The 23,943-nt window shown below is 47.4% G+C and overlaps 1 protein-coding gene across 1 annotated transcript in view; it reads right to left on the bottom strand.

Annotated features, from left to right (window-relative positions):
* Otop1 (otopetrin 1) overlaps nt 1-23,943 on the bottom strand; it is a 44,105-nt gene that overhangs the window by 13,757 nt on the left and 6,405 nt on the right. The window contains exons 2-3 of the mRNA XM_004669846.2: nt 20,849-20,985; nt 2,049-2,107 (exon numbers count right to left, since the gene is read on the bottom strand). Coding sequence (XP_004669903.2) covers nt 2,049-2,107; nt 20,849-20,985 — 196 coding nt within the window. The remainder of the gene's footprint in view (nt 1-2,048; nt 2,108-20,848; nt 20,986-23,943) is intronic.

Genomic DNA, 23,943 nt, shown 5'->3' with positions numbered 1-23,943 from the left:
TCCATCACAGTGGTATATAGTCATCCTTACATTCTACGGAATCCTTACACATTTTACCAGGGATAAGAAGGCAATTGTCTACCGAGAACAAGCATGACTTTGTAGAAAAGTTCACAGCCTGGGGCAGAGCCAGCAAGCTTTCTCCTCAAGCTGCAGATGGAGCCTGACCTGATGGAGGGAGGAAGAGCAGACATCTCATGAATATGCTTTCTACTCCTGAGCACATGAAAAGGCCACACCTGGAACCAAAGCTACACCTGCCACCTGTGCTGTGGTCACCTGGCAGTCTCCAGCCCTGCTGAGTTAGGCTCACACTCCACCCATCTGTGCATAGACTGACAGTGAATGTGATAGTCAAGTTCTAAAGAATAACTAGGAATTACATTTTGGGGCTAGGGAGGTGGTTTAGTGGTTGAGGCACTAGCCGGCAAAGCCTAAGAACTCAGGTTCAATTCCCCATTATCCAGATAAGTCAGATGCACAAGGTGGCACATGCATCTGGAGTATATTTGTAGTGACTACAGGTCCTGACACATGCATTCTATCTATCTGTCTCTCTCTCTCTCTCTCATAAATATATAATATTTTTTAAAGATGTATATTTGGAGCTGAAGAGAGCTCAGCTGTTAAAATGCTTGATGCATAAGTATAAGGACCTGAGTTTGATCTCAGAACTCACATAAAAATCTCAGAACTCACATAAAACTGGGGAGGCAGAGATGGGATTCCTAGGGATCACTGGCCAGCCAGTCTAGACTGCTTAGTGAACTCCAAGCCAGTGAGGAAAAAAATTTTAAAAACTGGATGGGAGCTGGGGAGATAGTTCAGTGGATAAAAGCACTTGTGGTATAGGCATGAGGACTTGAGTCTGGACCCCTGTGCCCATATAAATGCTGGCCAGGGGTAGTGACTCACCTATAAATACTCAGGAAGAGGAGTCAAGGGATTCTTGGGACAAGCTAGTTAGCCAAACCAGTCAAATCAGAAAGACCCTATCTCCATAGAGTGGAGAGTGACTGAAGAAGACACTTGATGTCAACCTCTAGCCTCCACATGTACTCACACACATGTGCACACACACACATGTAGACACCTTCACGCATGCATGCACACCACAAACACATGCATTAAAGACAAGAATTACATTTGATGGGTGTTTGGATCCCGGACCTGACTGTTCACTTCACCCCCAGGAATAGCAAAGCACATTACCTCCCCTATATCCCTTGCTCCTCCCCAGCAGAAGGTGGGGTTTCTGAAATTTATCAGACCACAGCTAAAGATCACTATCAAGACAACTGCATGGGCCATGTGGTAGATACCAAACTGCCCATTGCCAATTCCAGGTCTCCTCACATATAGCCAAGAACAGCTCAGTGTCATCACTAGCCACCTTGTAGTGCCAGACTGCCAGCCCTGTGCAAGCTGAGGACAGAAATGATGAACTTATTTGATAGAATCAATTTTTGCCTCAGTGCCATTGGGACAGCTTAGACAGTGGTCACATGTCAATGAAACTTCTCAGTACCAACAGTCATCTCAAACAAGTGCCTCATGGAGAGTTGTACAACGCAGAGCTTTCCACGGGACAATACTGATGCCAGATCTGTCTGCTCATGTGCACACAGAGTCCTATTTAACCTGCCCTTCCTTTCGGACATTCTTCCCTTGGCCTTGCAGTCACCCAGGAGAGCAGGGAAGAGAGGATGACAAATGTAGAGCTTACTGAGTGTGGCTTTGCACTTCGTGTTGGCTTCTTCTTAGTCCCCAGAGGAGTCCCCCTCACTGTCCCCATTTAACAGATGAGGAAGCTGAGGGCCATGAAAGGGATGAGGTAGCAACAGCAGAGTTCACACTCACATCATTGACTTCCAGGACTATCCAGAAAGGGCTGCAGGCCCAAGGTGAGCATTGTTTCCAGGGTGGAGAAGGGAGCTGGTTTCAGAGTTTATAACCTCAGCAAGATGTAAATCCTGGGTTGACCTGTTCTAAAGTCTAATCTAAATAAATGTCAAGTTCAACATGTAAAGGAATCACTCATACTTTACCTTTCCAGTGTTTTGAAAGACAGGATAATATCCTTTGCATGGCCCCAAAGAAAATATACCTAGATGGAGGAAAAGGAAGAAAAGACACATCAGTGGGAAAGTCCATTATATTTACATTTGAGAAGCTATAAAACTTGAAAACCCAGATGTGGACCCTGTATGCCATACAACTGACCAAGCAGCCAAGTTGATCCCACTGTAATGACTGTTATGGGGGTAACTAACCACTTTTTGATAGAATTTAAGGCTAACACCACAGGAAGGAATCATATTTGATATTTAAACCTGGCCAAAAGCCCAAGGCTGGAAAGACTGGAGACTCTAGGCGGGAAAGCTACTATTACTGTTTTGCTAAATGGACATATTGTGTCTGTCAAACTGCCTTCTAAATATGTATTTTCATGCCCATAGGTTAGTGCTGCTCTCAGTCTTGTTCAAAGAAGCTTCTTTTTATAGTGGATGATTGTTTACTGCAGACTCATAACTGGTCAAAGTGCTAAGCATAAGGGCCAGTTGAGTGCTCAGCCATAAATAGGGCATCTTGATCACCCCTCCAAGGCTCAGGGAACACTGTTAGAAGATGGGCAGAAAGAATGTAAGAGCCAAAGGATGGGGAGAAATACTATTAAATATTGTCTTCTGAACATGACATGATCATTGTACTCCACATAGCTGTGGTTACTTGCATAAAACCTACACGTAATGGGGCCTACTAACACTGCATAAGGGTGGTGCATGCCTTCAATCCCAGCACTCAGGAGGCAGAGGATTGCTGTGAGTTCAAGGGCACCTTGAGACTACATAGTGAATTCCAGGTGAGCCTGGGCTAGAGCAAAACCCTACTCCAAAAATAAATAAATAAAATTGCATAATACATGGGGGGGGGCTTATAAGGCTCCACCCTTTCCCAAGGAGTGACTGACAATTACTGGTTGCTGGGGGAGGGGGAGTCATGTAGCCACTGAGAAGTTCCCCATGCTCTGGTAAATAACCCTCCACTCATGCTCATGAAAGCAACCCCTATTAAATTCAATGGATCAGTGAGAGAGATATCAAAGTAGAAGAGGGACTAATTAGAAAGAAGGGGTTCATAGGAAGTGGGAGGAAGACAAGAGAAGGTAAGAGGGATGTATGTGATCAAAATACAACATATACATGTATCAAAAATATCTTTAAAATGAATAAATTTTTAAATCTTGAAGAAAGGCAAATGCCCATCATCATCATGGCAATAGTACCATTTTCCAGTCAGAAGCAAGGTGAGGCCTCCAAGTCCAAGATGAAGCTATTCTGCAGTTTGACTAAGGATATTTGCTGTGGCTAGAGTGCTGCATTTGATTGAGGCTGTCTGCTATGTGTGGCTGTTATTTGACTGGGAATGTCTGTCGTAGATGGAATGGTGCAAGTGACTGGGCATATCTGCTATGGGGTGGGAGTGTCTGCATCTCTTGAAACCCTCTAACCTGTTTTTAACACACTTGTCAAGTTTTACCCAAGAATTATTCATTAAGTAGCTTCTCTGCACCAGTGTCCAGAAACCAAATATTGAACACTTTATTTTTTTTCTCTTTTTTGTTGTTTATTTAATTATTTATTTGAGAGTGAGAAACAGACAGAGAGAGAAAGAGGCAGATAGAGAGAGAGGGAGAGAGAGAATGGGCATGCCAGGGCCTCCAGCCGCTGCAAATGAACTCCAGATGCATGTGCCCCCTTGTGCATCTGGCTTACGTGGGTCCTGGGCAATTGAGCCTCAAACTGGAGTCCTTAGGCTTCACAGGCAAGCGCTTAACTGCTAAGCCATATCTCCAGCCCATACTGAACACTTTAAATGGAGAACAGGATTGGTTTGGGCTGGGCTCTTTTTTAACTCCACTGTCTATGCTGTCCGGTCCTCTGGACATGTCATTACTAATAGCAATGGGAAGGGATGTAAGTATGGGTGCTGATATAGGGTGAGTCTCCCTCATCTTAAATGCTTAGGACCAGAAGTGTTTCAGATTGCAGACCTTTTCAGACTTTAGACTATTTGAACCTCAAGTCTACAATCTAAATTCAGCACACGCACAAGTTACCTCATCCCCATTGTTTTATTTAAAATTACTACATTGCTCAGGAAAACACTTTTAGGTTTTAACTCTAGAAATATCCAAGAACTTTAAAAAGAGACAGAAGGGCTCCTTGGCAAATGTGACTCCTTTCAGTGATGGGGGATTACTAAGGGAACTAGTTTGTCAATATATTCTGAAGAAGTATTGCAATTGCTGCTTCATATAAAATCTGTGGAGCAACAGCAAAAGTTAGTGATTTTTAAGTGGAAAACTTGGAATAAAATATTCCGTACCTGCTGTATAAAACTTTGGCAAGAATGGTCTCCTTAAAGTACAAGAAATGGAAAGAATGCATTAAAAACAACATATACACAATGCATTTAATTCAGCTATAAAGAAAAATGAAAGCATGCATTTGCAAGAAATCATTATGTTAAGTGAAGGAAATCAGACTCAGAAAGACAAATCCTGCATGCTTTCTCTCACAGGCAGACTCTAAGTTCAAATATAATGCATATCATGAAACTAGAAAGGTGACCATGAGAGGAGAAGAGATCTTAAGGGGGATGATAACAAAAGGAAATTCTTGTGATAGAAAGGCAGAAGGAAGTCTATTTGGAGGAAAAGAACAAACTAGAATAAAGGAAGATAGGGCAGTGGTGTAAGGAGATGATTTAGACAAAGTATGACACACATATATGGAAATGTCATAATGAAATCCATTACCTTGTATGCTATCTTAAAAAATTAGTTTGAACTTACAGATGCTTCAGATGCATTTTATTTTTTTCTATTTCTATAGTGTAATGTTATGCTATATTTTTAAATGCTTTTTCATTTATTCATTGAGAGACAGAGAAAGAGACAGATAGTGAGAGAATGGGTGCACCAGGGCCTCTAGCCACTGCAAACAAACTCCAGACACATGCACCATCTTGTACATCTGGCTTACACAGGTCCTGGGGAATCAAACCTGAGTCCTTGGCATGACAGGCAAGTACCTTAACTGCTAAGCCATCTCTCCAGCCCTTTTTAAAAACTTCTTTAAAAAAATAATTACCATAATGGCCTAGCATTGCCACTTATAGATATGTATCCAACATTGTTAAAGGCAGAAACTTAGAGACTCTTGCATAGCCCTCTTCAGAACAGCACAGGTCACAAAATTCCAGAGGCAGAGCCTTCCAAGTATCCACTGGCAGACAAATAGTTGGACAAAATGTTGGGGAGTGGGTACACATACAACAGAATCTGAGTTGGCTGGCTTTCAACAAAAAGGAATTCTGACCAATGCTGAATTCTGTGGGTGAGCTTGAGGATGTTGTGCTCCATGAATAAGCTGACAGCAGTACCGTAGGCCTGTACTGATGTGAAATGTCTAGAATATTCCCTGTAATGGAGACACAGAGTAGAATAGTGAATCCCAGGAGTGGGAGGTGAGGGGACAGGAAGCTATGTCTAGTACGAGCAGACCTTCTTCTTTGCAAATGAGAGCATTCTACATATGGACGATGGTGATGGTGGTACAATGGTGTGAGTGGGCTGAAGCCCACCACTGAGTCAAACCTTCAAGACAGCTGTGGTGGTTTGATTCAGGTGTCCCTCTAAACTTGCAAGTTCTGAATGCTAAATCCCCAGCTAGTGGCAATTTTGGGATTGAATACTCCTGGAGGTGGTACATTGTTGAGGGTGGCCTTATGAGTATTATACTCAGCTTCCCCTTGCCAGTGTTTGGCACATTCTTCTGCTGTTATTGTCCACCTGGTGCTGGCCAAGAGGTTATGTCCACACTCTGATCTTGCCATCATGGAGTTTCCCCTTGAGTTTGTAACCCAAAATAAACCCTTCCTCCCACAAGCTGCACTGGGTTTGGTGTTTTCTGCAAGCAACACAAAGTTATCTGTGACAGTTGAATTGGTACTGAGGAGTGGGGTAGAGTGGCTATGTGATAAATCTGACCATGTTGACTTTAGTCTTTTGGAACTTTTGTTTTGGAGGACTGGGCATGGACTTGGTACTTGAAACTGAAGACACATCTGGTACAGTAAATTGAGTTTTATGGACTATTCTGATGAGAGTTTGGTGAAATTGCTAATTTCAAAGAGAATTATATTTGGAGGCTTGGCTTATGAACTTTCTAAGAGGAAAGACTGTAGAAAACCTTGTTGGAACTGGGCTACTGGCATAAGGGCTGACTACATTATGCTGCCCAGGCCCAGAGAGTTTGATGAAGGTTAAATTTATAATGGATTTATGTGGTTGGCTGAAGATATGGGGCTGAGAGATATAAGATTTAAAATTGTAGAAATTAAAACAAGTTTAAAATTTGCTGACACAGAGACTGGTTTTTTGGTTACTAATGCTGCTATTGTCATATACATTAGCAATTTTAAGTAAGATGGCCCAACTATTTTACATTAAAACAATGGACAGAATACTTTCAGTACTGGTATTCTGAGGTGATCCCACCCCAGAAAGACTGAATAGTAGGAATGCACTCTTTCGAAAGAAGAACTGAAAAGAAGGAACCTACTCTTCAAAGTCACTTATTTATTTCATCCCTGAACTAAGAATATAGTTGTGTCCTACACACCTGGTATTGGTTTTGGAAACATGAAGAATAAATGGAGCAGGTCATAAAATGCACATGGTCCCAGGAGCAGCTGCTGAAATGTGGCATATAGGCTGGGCATGATGACCCTGATAGGCCAGTGGAACCATGGGAAAATGGACTGTGGTTTGCATGGAGGCACAAAGATGTTTTGGATATACCGGGCCTATGCAAGGGCTACCATGGAGTCTGCTGTTGGCCTGGGATGGAAATTTTCCCTGGCCATTCTACCCAGCTGGAGGGGCAGAATTGGAAAATCCAGGGACTCCTCACTGGTCACTGGCTATGATATTCGACTTGAACTGCAGATGTTTGATGTTTGCTTGATGGTTGTTGCATCTGCATTGTTCCAGTCTCTCCTTGTTATGCCCTGTAGGAGTTGAAAATGTTTACTTTGTGCCTTTATGTGTCTAAAGTATATAAGTTGTTTTTATTTTATAGGACTCACAGCTAAGAAACTATTTTAAACCTCAGATGAGACTTTGGACTTTAGAACATAAGTTGATAAAGACTTATGCGGACCTTTGAAATTGGACTGAATACAATTTATAATGTGAAATGGTTATGAATCTATTGGGGACTAAGGGAAGAATGTGGTGATTTTAATGGATGTCCCTCAGTGATTCAGGAGTTATTAAAACTTGTAATTTGGCTCCAGCCACCTGACTGCAGGAGGGGTCATTGTGGGTGTATCCTAGAGTCCAGCACTAAGGGGTGTTTGGGGAATTCCAGTCTAAAGATATGCAAAGTGCTTGAGCTTTGCCTGAAGTTACTGGAGAGCGCTTGTTGGTGATGGTGGTGGCATTCCTCTCTGCATAGACCTGTGAAAGTTGGTCAGCTTCTTCTGCCATTACAGAATCTATAAGCTTCCAATAAATTCCCTTCCTCCCATAACTGTGCCCAGCTTAGAAGTTTATGCCAGCAACATGAGGCTGACTGCTACAGCAGCCGACAGCAAGCACTGTATTGTGTATACTTACACAATTTTAAATAAGTTCTTTATTTTAAAAAAAAAAGGGGGGGCAGGAGAGATGGCTTAGCGGTTAGGTGCTTGCCTGTGAAGCCTAAGGACCTCGGTTCGAGGCTCGACTCCCCAGGACCCATGTTAGCCAGATGCACAAGGGAGCGCACGTGTTTAGAGTTCGTTTGCAGTGGCTGGAGGCTCTGGCGCGCCCATTCCCTCTCTCCCTCTCTCTATGTGCTTCTTTCTCTCTCTGTCTGTTGCTCTCAAATAAATAAATAAAAATAACAAAAAAAGTTTTTTTAAAGGTTTTTTTTTTTTCTCATTCTCTAGCCATTGTATGTGGTAAAGACTCAGAGTAAGTATCCCATGGGAATAGAATGATTAATTGAGTTCTCAACTTCCTACACTTAGGAAAATACAGATCTCCAGGGGTGAGGAGATGGCTCAGCAGTTTCTTACAAAGCCTGCTGATCTGGGACTCAATCCAGTGCAAGATACAAAGTGGTGCATGCATCTGGAGTCCATTTGTAATGACAAGAGACACTGACATGCCTATATACACACATACATACATGTGTGTGCATGTGCAAATAAATAAAGAAAATAAGGAGAATAGAGCTCTCAAACACACCATGTAGAATATTTGAAAACCCACTTCTGTCTAGGGCAGTCTTCTCCCTAAAGTCTTTGATGGATCCCCAGAACTCTCAAGATGGGGCCAACATCCCAGACATGGCCATCATCTTTCACACATGTGCAATGGCTGTCATGCACTAGAGCCTCTAATCCTCACAGCAAGCCCATGCAGAAGGTATGTTACTGTCCCCCCTTCACAGATAATTCCTGTGATGTTCAGGAAGGTTAAGAAACTTGTTTGACATCACACTGCTGGTTCAAATATCATTAGGCAGTCTGACCAGAGTCCGGGCGTATAAGCCATACAATAACCAGTGGCCTGTCTGTACCCAACACCTACCTCCTCACTAGGCCAACACTTCCTCCTCACCTCATCATGTGCCAAGACCACTCTGCCCACAACCTACTCCACCAGTGTCTCTGACCCAATATCCTAGGCTCTTCTGTCTCGCTGCCAATGTGGGATGTCTCCCTAGTACACAGCACGCCTCGCCCCATACTGGCCAGACATGCTCCTCTATCTGCTTCATCATTACTCTGTGCTGCTCTCCTCAGAAAACTGAGCCACACCTCACAGGGCCAGCTCACGCCTTTCACCCCTGTGCTCACAGCACTGGGAACAGGTTTACCTAGTACCTAAAAATCGATTAAGGGGCAGAGTGAATGAACAAAGTTATTTCTGCCTCCCGAGGCTCCCATGTTATATCTGGGTCCCATGAACACCTGCCATTCTGGACTCTAGCTCCCCTGAAGTGAACAGGAGTTTAATTCTCATACTTATCACTAGAACTGCCAATACAGTCTCACAGCCTAGGTAAACCAAACACTATCTCCCATGGTCCTGGAGGCTGGAAGAACAAGGTTTGTTCAGGGTTCATTTCTACTGGAGTCTCTGTCCTTGACATGTACACAGCATGTTCTATCTATGTGACCTTGAATGGTAGTCACTCAGTGTGTCCCTGTGTATTAATCACCCCATTTAAGGACACCAGGAACATTACATCAGGACCACACAAGTGACCCCATTGACCCTCAGTTTTCACTAAAAGTCCTCCCTCCACAACAATCACATCACAGGGATGGAAAAGCTCGGTAATCCACAACAGTCACATCCTGAGGGACTGTAAGGCCTCATCTTCAACTACAGTCACATCCTGAGGGAATGAAAGGCCCCGTCCTCCACTACAGTCACATCCGGAGGGAATGAAAGGCCCTGTCCTCAACTACTGTCACATCCTGAGGGACTGAAAGGCCCTGTCCTCCACTACAGTCACATCCTGAGGGATTGAAAGGCCCTGTCCTCAACTACAGTCACGTCCTGAGGGACTGAAAGGCCCTGTCCTCCACTACAGTCACATCCTGAGGGACTGAAAGGCCCTGTCCTCCACTACAGTCACATCCTGAGGGACTGAAAGGCCCTGTCCTCCACTACAGTCACATCCTGAGGGATTGAAAGGCCCTGTCCTCCACTACAGTCACATCCTGAGGGACTGAAAGGCCCTGTCCTCCACTACAGTCACATCCTGAGGGAATGAAAGGCCCTGTCCTCCACTACAGTCACATCCTGAGGGACTGAAAGGCCCTGTCCTCCACTACAGTCACGTCCTGAGGGATTGAAAGGCCCTGTCCTCAACTACACTCACATCCTGAGGGACTGAAAGGCCCTGTCCTCCACTACAGTCACATCCTGAGGGACTGAAAGGCCCTGTCCTCAACTACAGTCACATCCTGAGGGATAGAAAGGCCCTGTCCTCCACTACAGTCACATCCTGAGGGACTGAAAGGCCCTGTCCTCCACTACAGTCACATCCTGAGGGACTGAAAGGCCCTGTCCTCAACTACAGTCACATCCTGAGGGACTGAAAGGCCCTGTCCTCAACTACAGTCACATCCTGAGGGATAGAAAGGCCCTGTCCTCCACTACAGTCACATCCTGAGGGACTGAAAGGCCCTGTCCTCAACTACAGTCACGTCCTGAGGGATTGAAAGGCCCTGTCCTCAACTACACTCACATCCTGAGGGACTGAAAGGCCCTGTCCTCAACTACAGTCACATCCTGAGGGATAGAAAGGCCCTGTCCTCCACTACAGTCACATCCTGAGGGACTGAAAGGCCCTGTCCTCCACTACAGTCACATCCTGAGGGACTGAAAGGCCCTGTCCTCAACTACAGTCACATCCTGAGGGACTGAAAGGCCCTGTCCTCAACTACAGTCACATCCTGAGGGACTGAAAGGCCCTGTCCTCCACTACAGTCACATCCTGAGGGACTGAAAGGCCCTGTCCTCCACTACAGTCACGTCCTGATGGAATGAAAGGCCCTGTCCTCAACTACAGTCATATCCTGAGGGACTGAAAGGCCCTGTCCTCCACTACAGTCACATCCTGAGGGACTGAAAGGCCCTGTCCTCCACTACAGTCACATCCTGAGGGATTGAAAAGCCCTGTCCTCCACTACAGTCACATCCTGAGGGACTGAAAGGCCCTGTCCTCCACTACAGTCACGTCCTGAGGGACTGAAAGGCCCTGTCCTCAACTACAGTCACATCCTGAGGGATTGAAAGGCCCTGTACTCCACTACAGTCACATCCTGAGGGACTGAAAGGCCCTGTCCTCAACTACAGTCACATCCTGAGGGATTGAAAGGCCCTGTCCTCCACTACAGTCACATCCTGAGGGATAGAAAGGCCCTGTCCTCAACTACAGTCACATCCTGAGGGACTGAAAGGCCCTGTCCTCCACTACAGTCACATCCTGAGGGATTGAAAGGCCCCGTCCTCAACTACAGTCACATCCTGAGGGATTGAAAGGCCCCGTCCTCAACTACAGTCACATCCTGAGGGATTGAAAGGCCCCGTCCTCAACTACAGTCACATCCTGAGGGATTGAAAGGCCCTGTCCTCCACTACAGTCACATCCTGAGGGATAGAAAGGCCCTGTCCTCAACTACAGTCACATCCTGAGGGATAGAAAGGCCCTGTCCTCCACTACAGTCACATCCTGAGGGACTGAAAGGCCCTGTCCTGCACTACAGTCACATCCTGAGGGATTGAAAGGCCCTGTCCTCCACTACAGTCACATCCTGAGGGACTGAAAGGCCCTGTCCTCCTCTACAGTCACATCCTGAGGGATTGAAAGGCCCTGTCCTCCACTACAGTCACATCCTGAGGGACTGAAAGGCCCTGTCCTCCACTACAGTCACGTCCTGAGGGACTGAAAGGCCCTGTCCTCAACTACAGTCACGTCCTGATGGATTGAAAGGCCCTGTCCTCCACTACAGTCACATCCTGAGGGACTGAAAGGCCCTGTCCTCCACTGCAGTCACGTCCTGAGGGACTGAAAGGCCCTGTCCTCAACTACAGTCACATCCTGAGGGATTGAAAGGCCCTGTCCTCCACTACAGTCACAACCTGAGGGATAGAAAGACCTGTCCTCCACTACAGTCAGGTCCTGAAGGATAGAAAGGCCCTGTCCTCCACTACAGTCACATCCTGAGGGATAGAAAGGCCCTGTCCTCAACTACAGTCACATCCTGAGGGATTGAAAGGCCCTGTCCTCCACTACAGTCACAACCTGAGGGACTGAAAGGCCCTGTCCTCCACTACAGTCACGTCCTGAGGGACTGAAAGACCCTGTCCTCCACTACAGTCACATCCTGAGGGATAGAAAGGCCCTGTCCTCCACTACAGTCATGTCCTGAGGTACTGAAAGGCCCTGTCCTCCACTACAGTCACATCCTGAGGGATAGAAAGGCCCTGTCCTCCACTACAGTCACATCCTGAGGGACTGAAAGACCCTGTCCTCCACTACAGTCACATCCTGAGGGATAGAAAGGCCCTGTCCTCCACTACAGTCACATCCTGAGGGACTGAAAGGCCCTGTCCTCCACTACAGTCACGTCCTGAGGGACTGAAAGGCCCTGTCCTCCACTACAGTCACATCCTGAGGGACTGAAAGGCCCTGTCCTCCACTACAGTCACGTCCTGAGGGACTGAAAGGCCCTGTCCTCCACTACAGTCACGTCCTGAGGGACTGAAAGGCCCTGTCCTCCACTACAGTCACATCCTGAGGGATTGAAAGGCCCTGTCCTCCACTACAGTCACGTCCTGAGGGACTGAAAGGCACTGTCCTCCACTACAGTCACGTCCTGAGGGACTGAAAGGCCCTGTCCTCAACTACAGTCACATCCTGAGGGATTGAAAGGCCCTGTCCTCCACTACAGTCACGTCCTGAGGGACTGAAAGGCCCTGTCCTCAACTACAGTCACATCCTGAGGGATTGAAAGGCCCTGTCCTCCACTACAGTCACATCCTGAGGGACTGAAAGGCCCTGTCCTCAACTACAGTCACATCCTGAGGGATTGAAAGGCCCTGTCCTCCACTACAGTCACATCCTGAGGGATTGAAAGGCCCTGTCCTCCAATACAGTCACATCCTGAGGGACTGAAAGGCCCTGTCCTCCACTACAGTTACATCCTAAGGGATAGAAAGGCCCTGTCCTCAACTACAGTCACATCCTGAGGGACTGAAAGGCCCTGTCCTCAACTACAGTCACATCCTGAGGTACTGAAAGGCCCTGTCCTCCACTACAGTCACATCCTGAGGGACTGAAAGGCCCTGTCCTCCACTACAGTCACATCCTGAGGGACTGAAAGGCCCTGTCCTCCACTACAGTCACATCCTGAGGGACTGAAAGGCCCTGTCCTCCACTACAGTCACGTCCTGAGGGACTGAAAGGCCCTGTCCTCAACTACAGTCACATCCTGAGGGACTGAAAGGCCCTGTCCTCCACTACAGTCACGTCCTGAGGGATTGAAAGGCCCCGTCCTCAACTACAGTCACATCCTGAGGGATTGAAAGGCCCCGTCCTCAACTACAGTCACATCCTGAGGGATTGAAAGGCCCCGTCCTCAACTACAGTCACATCCTGAGGGATTGAAAGGCCCTGTCCTCCACTACAGTCACATCCTGAGGGATAGAAAGGCCCTGTCCTCAACTACAGTCACATCCTGAGGGATTGAAAGGCCCTGTCCTCAACTACAGTCACATTCTGAGGGATAGAAAGGCCCTGTCTTCCACTACAGTCACATCCTGAGGGACTGAAAGGCCATGTCCTCAACTACAGTCACATCCTGAGGGATTGAAAGGCCCTGTCCTCCACTACAGTCACATCCTGAGGGATAGAAAGGCCCTGTCTTCCACTACAGTCACATCCTGAGGGACTGAAAGGCCCTGTCCTCAACTACAGTCACATCCTGAGGGATTGAAAGGCCCTGTCCTCCAATACAGTCACATCCTGAGGGACTGAAAGGCCCTGTCCTCCACTACAGTCACATCCTGAGGGATTGAAAGGCCCTGTCCTCCACTACAGTCACATCCTGAGGGACTGAAAGGCCCTGTCCTCAACTACAGTCACGTCCTGAGGGACTGAAAGGCCCTGTCCTCCACTACAGTCACATCCTGAGGGATTGAAAGGCCCTGTCCTCCACTACAGTCACGTCCTGAGGGACTGAAAGGCCCTGTCCTCCACTACAGTCACGTCCTGAGGGACTGAAAGGCCCTGTCCTCAACTACAGTCACATCCTGAGGGACTGAAAGGCCCTGTCCTCCACTACAGTCACATCCTGAGGGATTGAAAGGCCCTGTCCTCCACTACAGTCACATCCTGAGGGATTGAAAGGCCCTGTCCTCCACTACAGTCACATCCTGAGGGACTGAAAGGCCCTGTCCTCCACTACAGTCACATCCTGAGGGATAGAAAGGCCCTGTCCTCCACTACAGTCACATCCTGAGGGATATAAAGGCCCTGTCCTCCACTACAGTCACAACCTGAGGGATAGAAAGGCCCTGTCCTCCACTACAGTCACATCCTGAGGGACTGAAAGGCCCTGTCCTCCACTACAGTCACATCCTGAGGGATAGAAAGGCCCTGTCCTCCACTACAGTCACAACCTGAGGGCTTGAAAGTCCCTGTCCTCAACTACAGTCACATCCTGAGGGACTGAAAGGCCCTGTCCTCCACTACAGTCACATCCTGAGGGATTGAAAGGCCCTGTCCTCCACTACAGTCACATCCTGAGGGATTGAAAGGCCCTGTCCTCCACTACAGTCACGTCCTGAGGGACTGAAAGGCCCTGTCCTCAACTACAGTCACATCCTGAGGGACTGAAAGACCCTGTCCTCCACTACAGTCACATCCTGAGGGAATGAAAGGCCCTGTCCTCCACTACAGTCACGTCCTGAGGGAATGAAAGGCCCTGTCCTCCACTACAGTCACATCCTGAGGGATTGAAAGGCCCTGTCCTCCACTACAGTCACATCCTGAGGGACTGAAAGGCCCTGTCCTCCACTACAGTCACGTCCTGAGGGAATGAAAGGCCCTGTCCTCAACTACAGTCACATCCTGAGGGACTGAAAGGCCCTGTCCTCCACTACAGTCACATCCTGAGGGAATGAAAGGCCCTGTCCTCCACTACAGTCACATCCTGAGGGACTGAAAGGCCCTGTCCTCCACTACAGTCACATCCTGAGGAAATGAAAGGCCCTGTCCTCCACTACAGTCATATCCTGAGGGATTGAAAGGCCCTGTCCTCAACTACACTCACATCCTGAGGGACTGAAAGGCCCGTCCTCCACTACAGTCACATCCTGAGGGAATGAAAGGCCCTGTCCTCAACTACAGTCACATCCTGAGGGATTGAAAGGCCCTGTCCTCAACTACAGTCACATCCTGAGGGATTGAAAAGCCCTGTCCTCCACTACAGTCACATCCTGAGGGATTGAAAGGCCCTGTCCTCAACTACAGTCACATCCTGAGGGATTGAAAGGCCCTGTCCTCAACTACAGTCACATCCTGAGGGACTGAAAGGCCCTGTCCTCAACTACAGTCACATCCTGAGGGATTGAAAGGCCCTGTCCTCCACTAGAGTCACATCTTGAGGGAATGAAAGGACCTGTCCTCCACTACAGTCACATCCTGAGGGATTGAAAGGCCCTGTCCTCAACTACAGTCACATCCTGAGGGATAGAAAGGCCCTGTCCTCCACTACAGTCACGACCTGAGGGACTGAAAAGCCCTGTCCTCCACTACAGTCACATCCTGAGGGACTGAAAGGCCCTGTGCTCCACTACAGTCACATCCTGAGGGAATGAAAGGCCCTGTCCTCCACTACAGTCATATCCTGAGGGATTGAAAGGCCCTCTCCTCAACTACACTCACATCCTGAGGGACTGAAAGGCCCGTCCTCCACTACAGTCACATCCTGAGGGAATGAAAGGCCCTGTCCTCAACTACAGTCACATCCTGAGGGATTGAAAGGCCCTGTCCTCCACTACAGTCACATCCTGAGGGATTGAAAGGCCCTGTCCTCCACTACAGTCACATCCTGAGGGATTGAAAGGCCCTGTCCTCAACTACAGTCACATCCTGAGGGATTGAAAGGCCCTGTCCTCCACTACAGTCACATCCTGAGGGAATGAAAGGCCCTGTCCTCCACTACAGTCACATCCTGAGGGATTGAAAGGCCCTGTCCTCAACTACAGTCACATCCTGAGGGACTGAAAGGCCCTGTCCTCAACTACAGTCACATCCTGAGGGAATGAAAGGCCCTGTCCTCCACTAGAGTCACATCTTGAGGGAATGAAAGGACCTGTCCTCCACTACAGTCACATCCTGAGGGATTGAAAGTCCCTGTCCTCAACTACAGTCACATCCTGAGGGATAGAAAGGCCCTGTCCTCCACTACAGTCACGTCCTGAGGGACTGAAAGGCCCTGTCCTCCACTACAGTCACATCCTGAGGGACTGAAAGGCCCTGTCCTCCACTACAGTCACATCCTGAGGGACTAAAAGGCCCTGTCCTCAACTACAGTCACATCCTGAGGGACTGAAAGGCCCTGTCCTCAACTACAGTCATGTCCTGAGGGACTGAAAGGCCCTGTCCTCCACTACAGTCACGTCCTGAGGGAATGAAAGGCCCTGTCCTCAACTACAGTCACATCCTGAGGGATTGAAAGGCCCTGTCCTCAACTACAGTCACATCCTGTGGGACTGAAAGGCCCTGTCCTCCACTACAGTCACATCCTGAGGGACTGAAAGGCCCTGTCCTCAACTACAGTCACATCCTAAGGGATTGAAAGGCCCTGTCCTCAACTACAGTCACATCCTGAGGGATTGAAAGGCCCTGTCCTCAACTACAGTCATGTCCTGAGGGAATGAAAGGCCCTGTCCTCAACTACAGTCACGTCCTGAGGGATTGAAAGGCCCTGTCCTCCACTACAGTCACATCTAGAGGGATTGAAAGGCCCTGTCCTCCACTACAGTCACAACCTGAGGGACTGAAAGGCCCTGTCCTCAACTACAGTCATGTCCTGAGGGAATGAAAGGCCCTGTCCTCAACTACAGTCACGTCCTGAGGGATTGAAAGGCCCTGTCCTCAACTACAGTCATGTCCTGAGGGAATGAAAGGCCCTGTCCTCAACTACAGTCACATCCTGAGGGATTGAAAGGCCCTGTCCTCAACTACAGTCACATCCTGAGGGACTGAAAGGCTCCGTCCTCAACTACAGTCACATCCTGAGGGAATGAAAGGCCCTGTCCTCCACTACAGTCACATCCTGAGGGATTGAAAGGCCCTGTCCTCAACTACAGTCACATCCTGAGGGATTGAAAGGCCCTGTCCTCCACTACAGTCACATCTAGAGGGATTGAAAGGCCCTGACCTCCACTACAGTCACAACCTGAGGGACTTGAAAGGCCCTGTCCTCAACTACAGTCATGTCCTGAGGGAATGAAAGGCCCTGTCCTCCACTAGAGTCACATCTTGAGGGAATGAAAGGACCTGTCCTCCACTACAGTCACATCCTGAGGGATTGAAAGGCCCTGTCCTCCACTACAGTCACGTCCTGAGGGACTGAAAGGCCCTGTCCTCCACTACAGTCACATCCTGAGGGACTGAAAGGCCCTGTCCTCCACTACAGTCACATCCTGAGGGAATGAAAGGCCCTGTCCTCCACTACAGTCATATCCTGAGGGATTGAAAGGCCCTGTCCTCAACTACACTCACATCCTGAGGACTGAAAGGCCCTGTCCTCCACTACAGTCACATCCTGAGGGACTGAAAGGCCCTGTCCTCCACTACACTCACATCCTGAGGGAATGAAAGGCCCTGTCCTCCACTACAGTCATATCCTGAGGGATTGAAAGGCCCTGTCCTCAACTACACTCACATCCTGAGGGACTGAAAGGCCCGTCCTCCACTACAGTCACATCCTGAGGGATTGAAAGGCCCTGTCCTCCACTACAGTCACATCCTGAGGGATTGAAAGGCCCTGTCCTCCACTACAGTCACATCCTGAGGGATTGAAAGGCCCTGTCCTCAACTACAGTCACATCCTGAGGGATTGAAAGGCCCTGTCCTCCACTACAGTCACATCATGAGGGAATGAAAGGCCCTGTCCTCCACTACAGTCACATCCTGAGGGATTGAAAGGCCCTGTCCTCAACTACAGTCACATCCTGAGGGACTGAAAGGCCCTGTCCTCAACTACAGTCACATCCTGAGGGATTGAGAGGCCCTGTCCTCCACTAGAGTCACATCTTGAGGGAATGAAAGGACCTGTCCTCCACTACAGTCACATCCTGAGGGATTGAAATGCCCTGTCCTCAACTACAGTCACATCCTGATGGATAGAAAGGCCCTGTCCTCCACTACAGTCACGTCCTGAGGGACTGAAAGGCCCTGTCCTCCACTACAGTCACATCCTGAGGGACTAAAAGGCCCTGTCCTCCACTACAGTCACATCCTGAGGGACTGAAAGGCCCTGTCCTCAACTACAGTCACATCCTGAGGGACTGAAAGGCCCTGTCCTCAACTACAGTCATGTCCTGAGGGACTGAAAGTCCCTGTCCTCCACTACAGTCACGTCCTGAGGGAATGAAAGGCCCTGTCCTCAACTACAGTCACATCCTGAGGGATTGAAAGGCCCTGTCCTCAACTACAGTCACATCCTGAGGGACTGAAAGGCCCTGTCCTCCACTACAGTCACATCCTGAGGGACTGAAAGGCCCTGTCCTCAACTACAGTCACATCCTAAGGGATTGAAAGGCCCTGTCCTCAACTACAGTCACATCCTGAGGGATAGAAAGGCCCTGTCTTCCACTACAGTCACATCCTGAGGGATTGAAAGGCCCTGTCCTCAACTACAGTCACATCCTGAGGGATAGAAAGGCTCCTGTCCTCCACTACAGTCACATCCTGAGGGACTAGAAAGGCCCCTGTCCTCCACTACAGTCACATCCTGAGGGATTGAAAGGCCCTGTCCTCAACTACAGTCACATCCTGAGGGATTGATAGGCCCTGTCCTCCACTACAGTCACATCCTGAGGGATAGAAAGGCCCTGTCCTCCACTACAGTCACATCCTGAGGGATTGAAAGGCCCTGTCCTCAACTACAGTCACATCCTGAGGGACTGAAAGGCCCTGTCCTCCACTACAGTCACATCCTGAAGGAATGAAAGGCCCCGTCCTCCACTACAGTCACATCCTGAGGGACTGATAGGCCCTGTCCTCAACTACAGTCACATCCTGAAGGAATGAATGGCCCTGTCCTGTTCAATTACAATCTGAACTGCTGAGTACCTGAGCTCAGCCATGAGCACAGTGGCTTTCACATACCTACCAGCCCCTTTACCCCGCTCCCAGGGTGCTTCTGACCTGCTCCACCCCAGCATGTCCCCACCACTCCGGTGTGGTTTGCTCCTCTGTAAGCTCTCCTCTGAGTTGGCCTCACCACCAGACAATGAATTAGATTGCCAGAGGCATTCTCTAGTTATCCTAGCCATCTGCCAATGTGAAGTGAGTAGGCAAGCTAGAGGTTGCTTTCAACAAAAGAGAGTTTTAAAATTTTATAGAATATTTAATGGTATTTTCAAGCTGGGATCCATAAATATTTGAGGAATCATAGTTCATTAGACCAAGTTCATAGTCTTCTAGGGTGACTCTCAAGGATGGCATGACACAAGCAAGTGGTCTCTGTGTGTGTGTGTGTTTGTATGTGTGTGCATGTACATGTGTGTCTGTGTTTGTCTGTGCAAATGCACATGGAGATTAGAGGGACAATCTCACAGGTCATCCTCAGATAGGCTATTCACGTTCTCTTTTTGAGACAAAGTCTCTCACTGGCCTGGAATTTACAGAATTGGTTAGCCTGGCTAGAAGGGAGCCCCATGACCCTCCTGCCTCCACTCTGCAGCACTGGGATTACAAGCACAAAACAACACACGCAGTATTTCCACATAATATCTAGAAGTCAGAGTTGAGTCCTCATGTTTGTGAGGCAAGCACTTTGCCAACTGAGCTATTTCTCCCCATCATCCAAGTTTCTGGTCTTCTCTGATCCTTTTCTTCCTCAGAAAAACATGAGATTAATTTTGCATCCATGACACATGGATTGACCTACAAGATATGATGCTGAGAGAAGTAAGTCAGGCACATGGACAGGGAGGGACTGAGCCACTCATACACAGAATGTCAACGAGACAACACAACACACAGCAGAATGGCAGCTGAGCGGAGAGTGGGAGGGCGCAGGCAAAGCACACAAAGGGCAAGGCGCAGGGCGGTTGTCTAGAGAGCAGGTTACAAGCTTGGGAGATAGGGAGATAGTGCATCGCCTTCTGGACGTTTGCTAACACAATTTGGTTCATGCTCTTATCACAAGCAAAACCCAGAAGGAGTGGTGGCACATGTGTGATACTGTCTGAGGTAGCAGAGGTGGTGATACTGCTGAAGTTACAGATAGGATGCTGTATGGACTCTGTGAGGTGACAGATGTGATGATAACTGTATGAGGCAGACTTCTCAGTGGTGGAAGCATGTAGCGGATGTTCCTCACATCATGGCTGACTAGGAAGCAGACAGTAAGGTCATAAATAGGGGACAGGCTATACCAAGCAAGGGCTCTCCCTCAGTGATCTTCTGCCATCCAGCCACCACTCCTAAATGTTCCACAGCCTCCCAAAATAGCATCCCAACTGGGGAAACAAGCATCTAAATTGAATATGTCAGGAATACGCCTGATTCAGACCACAACAGACATCTAGGTTGCCCTTGTGAAGTTTTGTGATCAAGATATCAAGGGAACATGTTTTGTATATTTTAAAGTGCTATAAAATGTTGGCTATTCCTTCATTGTTACAGTAACAGGGATTCTAACTCACAGTCCCCAGAGATCTCTCCTAAAGCTAATGTTACATTGCACCCGTCCAAGCATCTCTGCAGGCAGGAGAGGCTGCATATTTAGATCATCTATCGAATCCTCACTTCTCAGCCACACTGAGTTCATCCATGCTGATGCTCTAGCCCACAGGTGAACCAGCAAGTCTCCATGTCCAGTGGAGTGGCTGTGCTGGAAGTGACAGAAAGTGACCCTACTGATAGTTGCCCAGCTATGAATGGAACTCGCCTGTGAGATACAGCGATGCTGCACACCATGGGATATGCTACACCAAGCAGAGGCAGTGTAGAGAACTGCCAGTGGTTACCTGCAACAGTGTGTGCACTGCATGAGTGACCGGGAAAACTCCCTCCGTGGCTGACAAACACTCTGAAAATCCAATGAAGTATCCAATTTTGAAGCAACCCAGGATGATGGTCATGACTGCAAACAGTGTGATGCTACCTAGATGGGGGGAGGGAACACATGCATCTGTGTTAGCAAGCACTGACATCGTCTCAAATGCCTTACGTTAAGAAGTGGGAGGGACATGTGTATATGTTAGCATGAACTTATATCATCTCAAAAACCTTATGTTAAGCTCTCACACATGGGGGAATGGTTTTGACAAGGGTGCCAAGACCATGCTGTATACCCCCACAGGCAAAAGAATGAAGTTGGATCCTCACCATATATTATATATCAAAATTAACCGAGGGCCTGGGGAGATAGCTTAGCAGTTAAAAGTGCTTGCTCCACAAGCCTGTGGACCCAAATTAGATCCTCAGCACCCATTTAAAACCAGACATACAGTAGCACACTTGTCTGTAATCTTGACCCACCTACAGCAATGGAAGGCAGAACTAGGAAAATCCTGAAGCTCATGGGCCAGCTAGGCTGGCATTTCCAGTAGTAAAAAGACAGTAACAAGAGAGACTCAGACTCAAAATAAGGTAAAAGGAAAAACCAACACCCTGAGGTTGTCCTCTGACCTTCACACACATACTGTGGCACCTGCATGCCCATACACCAATACACATAAACAACAACAAAAAAATTCCATCTGGACATGGTGGCACACACCTTTAATCCCAGAACTTGGGAGGCAAAGCTGGAGGATTACTGTGAGTTCAAGGCCACCCTGGAACTACAAAGTGAGTTCCAGGTCAGCCTGGGCTAAAGTGAGACCTTACCTCAAAAAAAAAGCAAAAAAAAAAAAAAAAAAATTCTACAAAATGATTCAAAGACCTAAATATGAAGGCTAAAAATACAAAATTGCTAGAACACATCTGAGAAAGCTTCATGACACTGGATTAGGCATTGATTTTTTAGATATAACAACAGAAAGTTTAGATAAACTGAACTACATACAAATGCAAGTGTGTGCATCACAGAGCACTATCAAGAGTGAGAAGGCATCTAAGAATAGAAAGAAAATATTTGCAAATTACACATCTGAGAAGTCAATATCTACAACATGCAAAGACATGTACAATACAACCACAAGTCAAAGACTTGAATAGACATTTCTCTTAAGATGATATCAAGTCAGATGGTAAGTCAATAAAATGATGCTCAACACCTCTCAGTACTAAAAAACTGTGAACCAAAACTGTGGCACCACAGCATCTCCACTATGTTGGCTGCTATTAAAAGAACAAACAAAATTACAAGTGTTGGTGAGGATGTGGAGAAGCTGGATCCTTATGGTATGAGTGAGAGTGAAGCGGTGCAGCCACTATGAAAAGCAGCAAGGCAATCATTCAAGCAGGAGCACAAGAAGCATTTGTACACCTACTCTCACATTATAGCATGAAAAAGAAGGAAATGAACCAAGCATCTATTAGTGGATGAAAACTTTGAGTAAGTATATACATACAAACTAACCATATTCATCCTTAAAAAGAAGGAAATTCTGACACAGGCGACAACATGGATGGACCATGAGGATATTGTGGTAAGTAAAATAGACCAGTTAGTTGGAAAGGATAAAGATTGCATATATGATGTACCTGGAGTAATTAAATTCCTAGAGAGAAAAAGTCAAGTGGCTGGTACCAGAGGCTAGAGTAGGAAGAAACTAGGAGTTAGTACAATGGGGACACACTTCTATCTTGCAAGGTGCAATAAAAGGAACTGATTGTATAGCAAACAAATGTACTTGACATTACTGAACTGTACTCTTGAAAATAGTTAGGTTAGTATGTCTTACCACAACTAATTATATTCACTTATACATATATAATAAATTCTCTTATTGAGTTGATAGACTGAAAGTAGAAAACAGATACTGTGTCCTCTTTATCACTGTACCCAACCCTATGCACATTCCAGATGCTGACAAATGACATGTGTAGAGTAGGTCCTGGACCCCCATAGATCAACCTCTGAGGGTGCTCAAGTCCTCTGGAGAAAGTGGTAGTTGTTTTCATAAAACCTCTACTCAGCCTCCCATCTACTTTAATAACTCTAGGTTACTCACAGTACCTAATACAGTGAAGATGCCATGCAAATAGCCCTTGTGCTGTAGCGTTTAGGAAACAACAGCAAGAAGAAAGCCTGCTCACATTCAGCACTGATGCATGGTTCTTCATGGACTTCCACTGCTGTGGGCCAGAACTGTGGTGTGGATTCATATTCAACAGAGCCTAGGTGAACTGACAAAAGGTGCTCTCTCCTGGAGAGTCACTGTCTTCCCCACCTTCAGCATGAGTCCTGGATTCCTGCTGTCTGAAGAAGCAGGGTGTTTGGGCACACCAGGACTTTGCAGTCTGGACCACTTTCTGTCTATCTATCTATAGCTTTGATGAAGTAGAGAGTTGATTTCTTGGGGATGGAGAAATGAATCAGTTGGTAAAGCGCTTGCTGTGCAAGTGCAATGACCAGATTTTTGATCCTAAGAACCCACCTAAATGCCAGGTGTGGCATCTATAATCACAGCATTCAGGAAGTAAAGTCAGGTGGATCTCCAGAGCAAGCTGGATAGCTAACCTAATTGGTGATCTTTGGGTTCACTGAGATATCCTGTCTCAATAAATAAGGTGGAGAGTGACTGAGGAAGACACCAGACATCAACCACTGGCCTCAACAGGTACACTTACATACATGTGTCCACACATGTACAACCATACATATGTTCATGCATGCTGCACACAAATATACATTCAAAAAGAAAACAACATTGACTTCTTTAAACCCAACTATTGGCATTAGAAAAGTGCCTTGTTAAGGAGGGTGAAAGGAAGACACAGTCTATGGTGATACTATCAAAGTGCTTTTGGCCTGGAAATAAAAACCAACAAAATATGTACATGAAAGAAGACTGGAGGGGTAGAGAGAGATCTCAGCAGATAAAGCACTTGCTGCTCAAGCCTGAATACCCTAGTTTGGATCCCAGGCTCCGTGTAAAAGCCAGACGATGTG

The sequence above is a fragment of the Jaculus jaculus genome, chromosome 14 (genome assembly GCF_020740685.1).
Source record: "Jaculus jaculus isolate mJacJac1 chromosome 14, mJacJac1.mat.Y.cur, whole genome shotgun sequence".
In the NCBI taxonomy this organism is placed as follows: domain Eukaryota; kingdom Metazoa; phylum Chordata; class Mammalia; order Rodentia; family Dipodidae; genus Jaculus; species Jaculus jaculus.
This window is presented reverse-complemented; position numbering and strand designations above follow the sequence as displayed.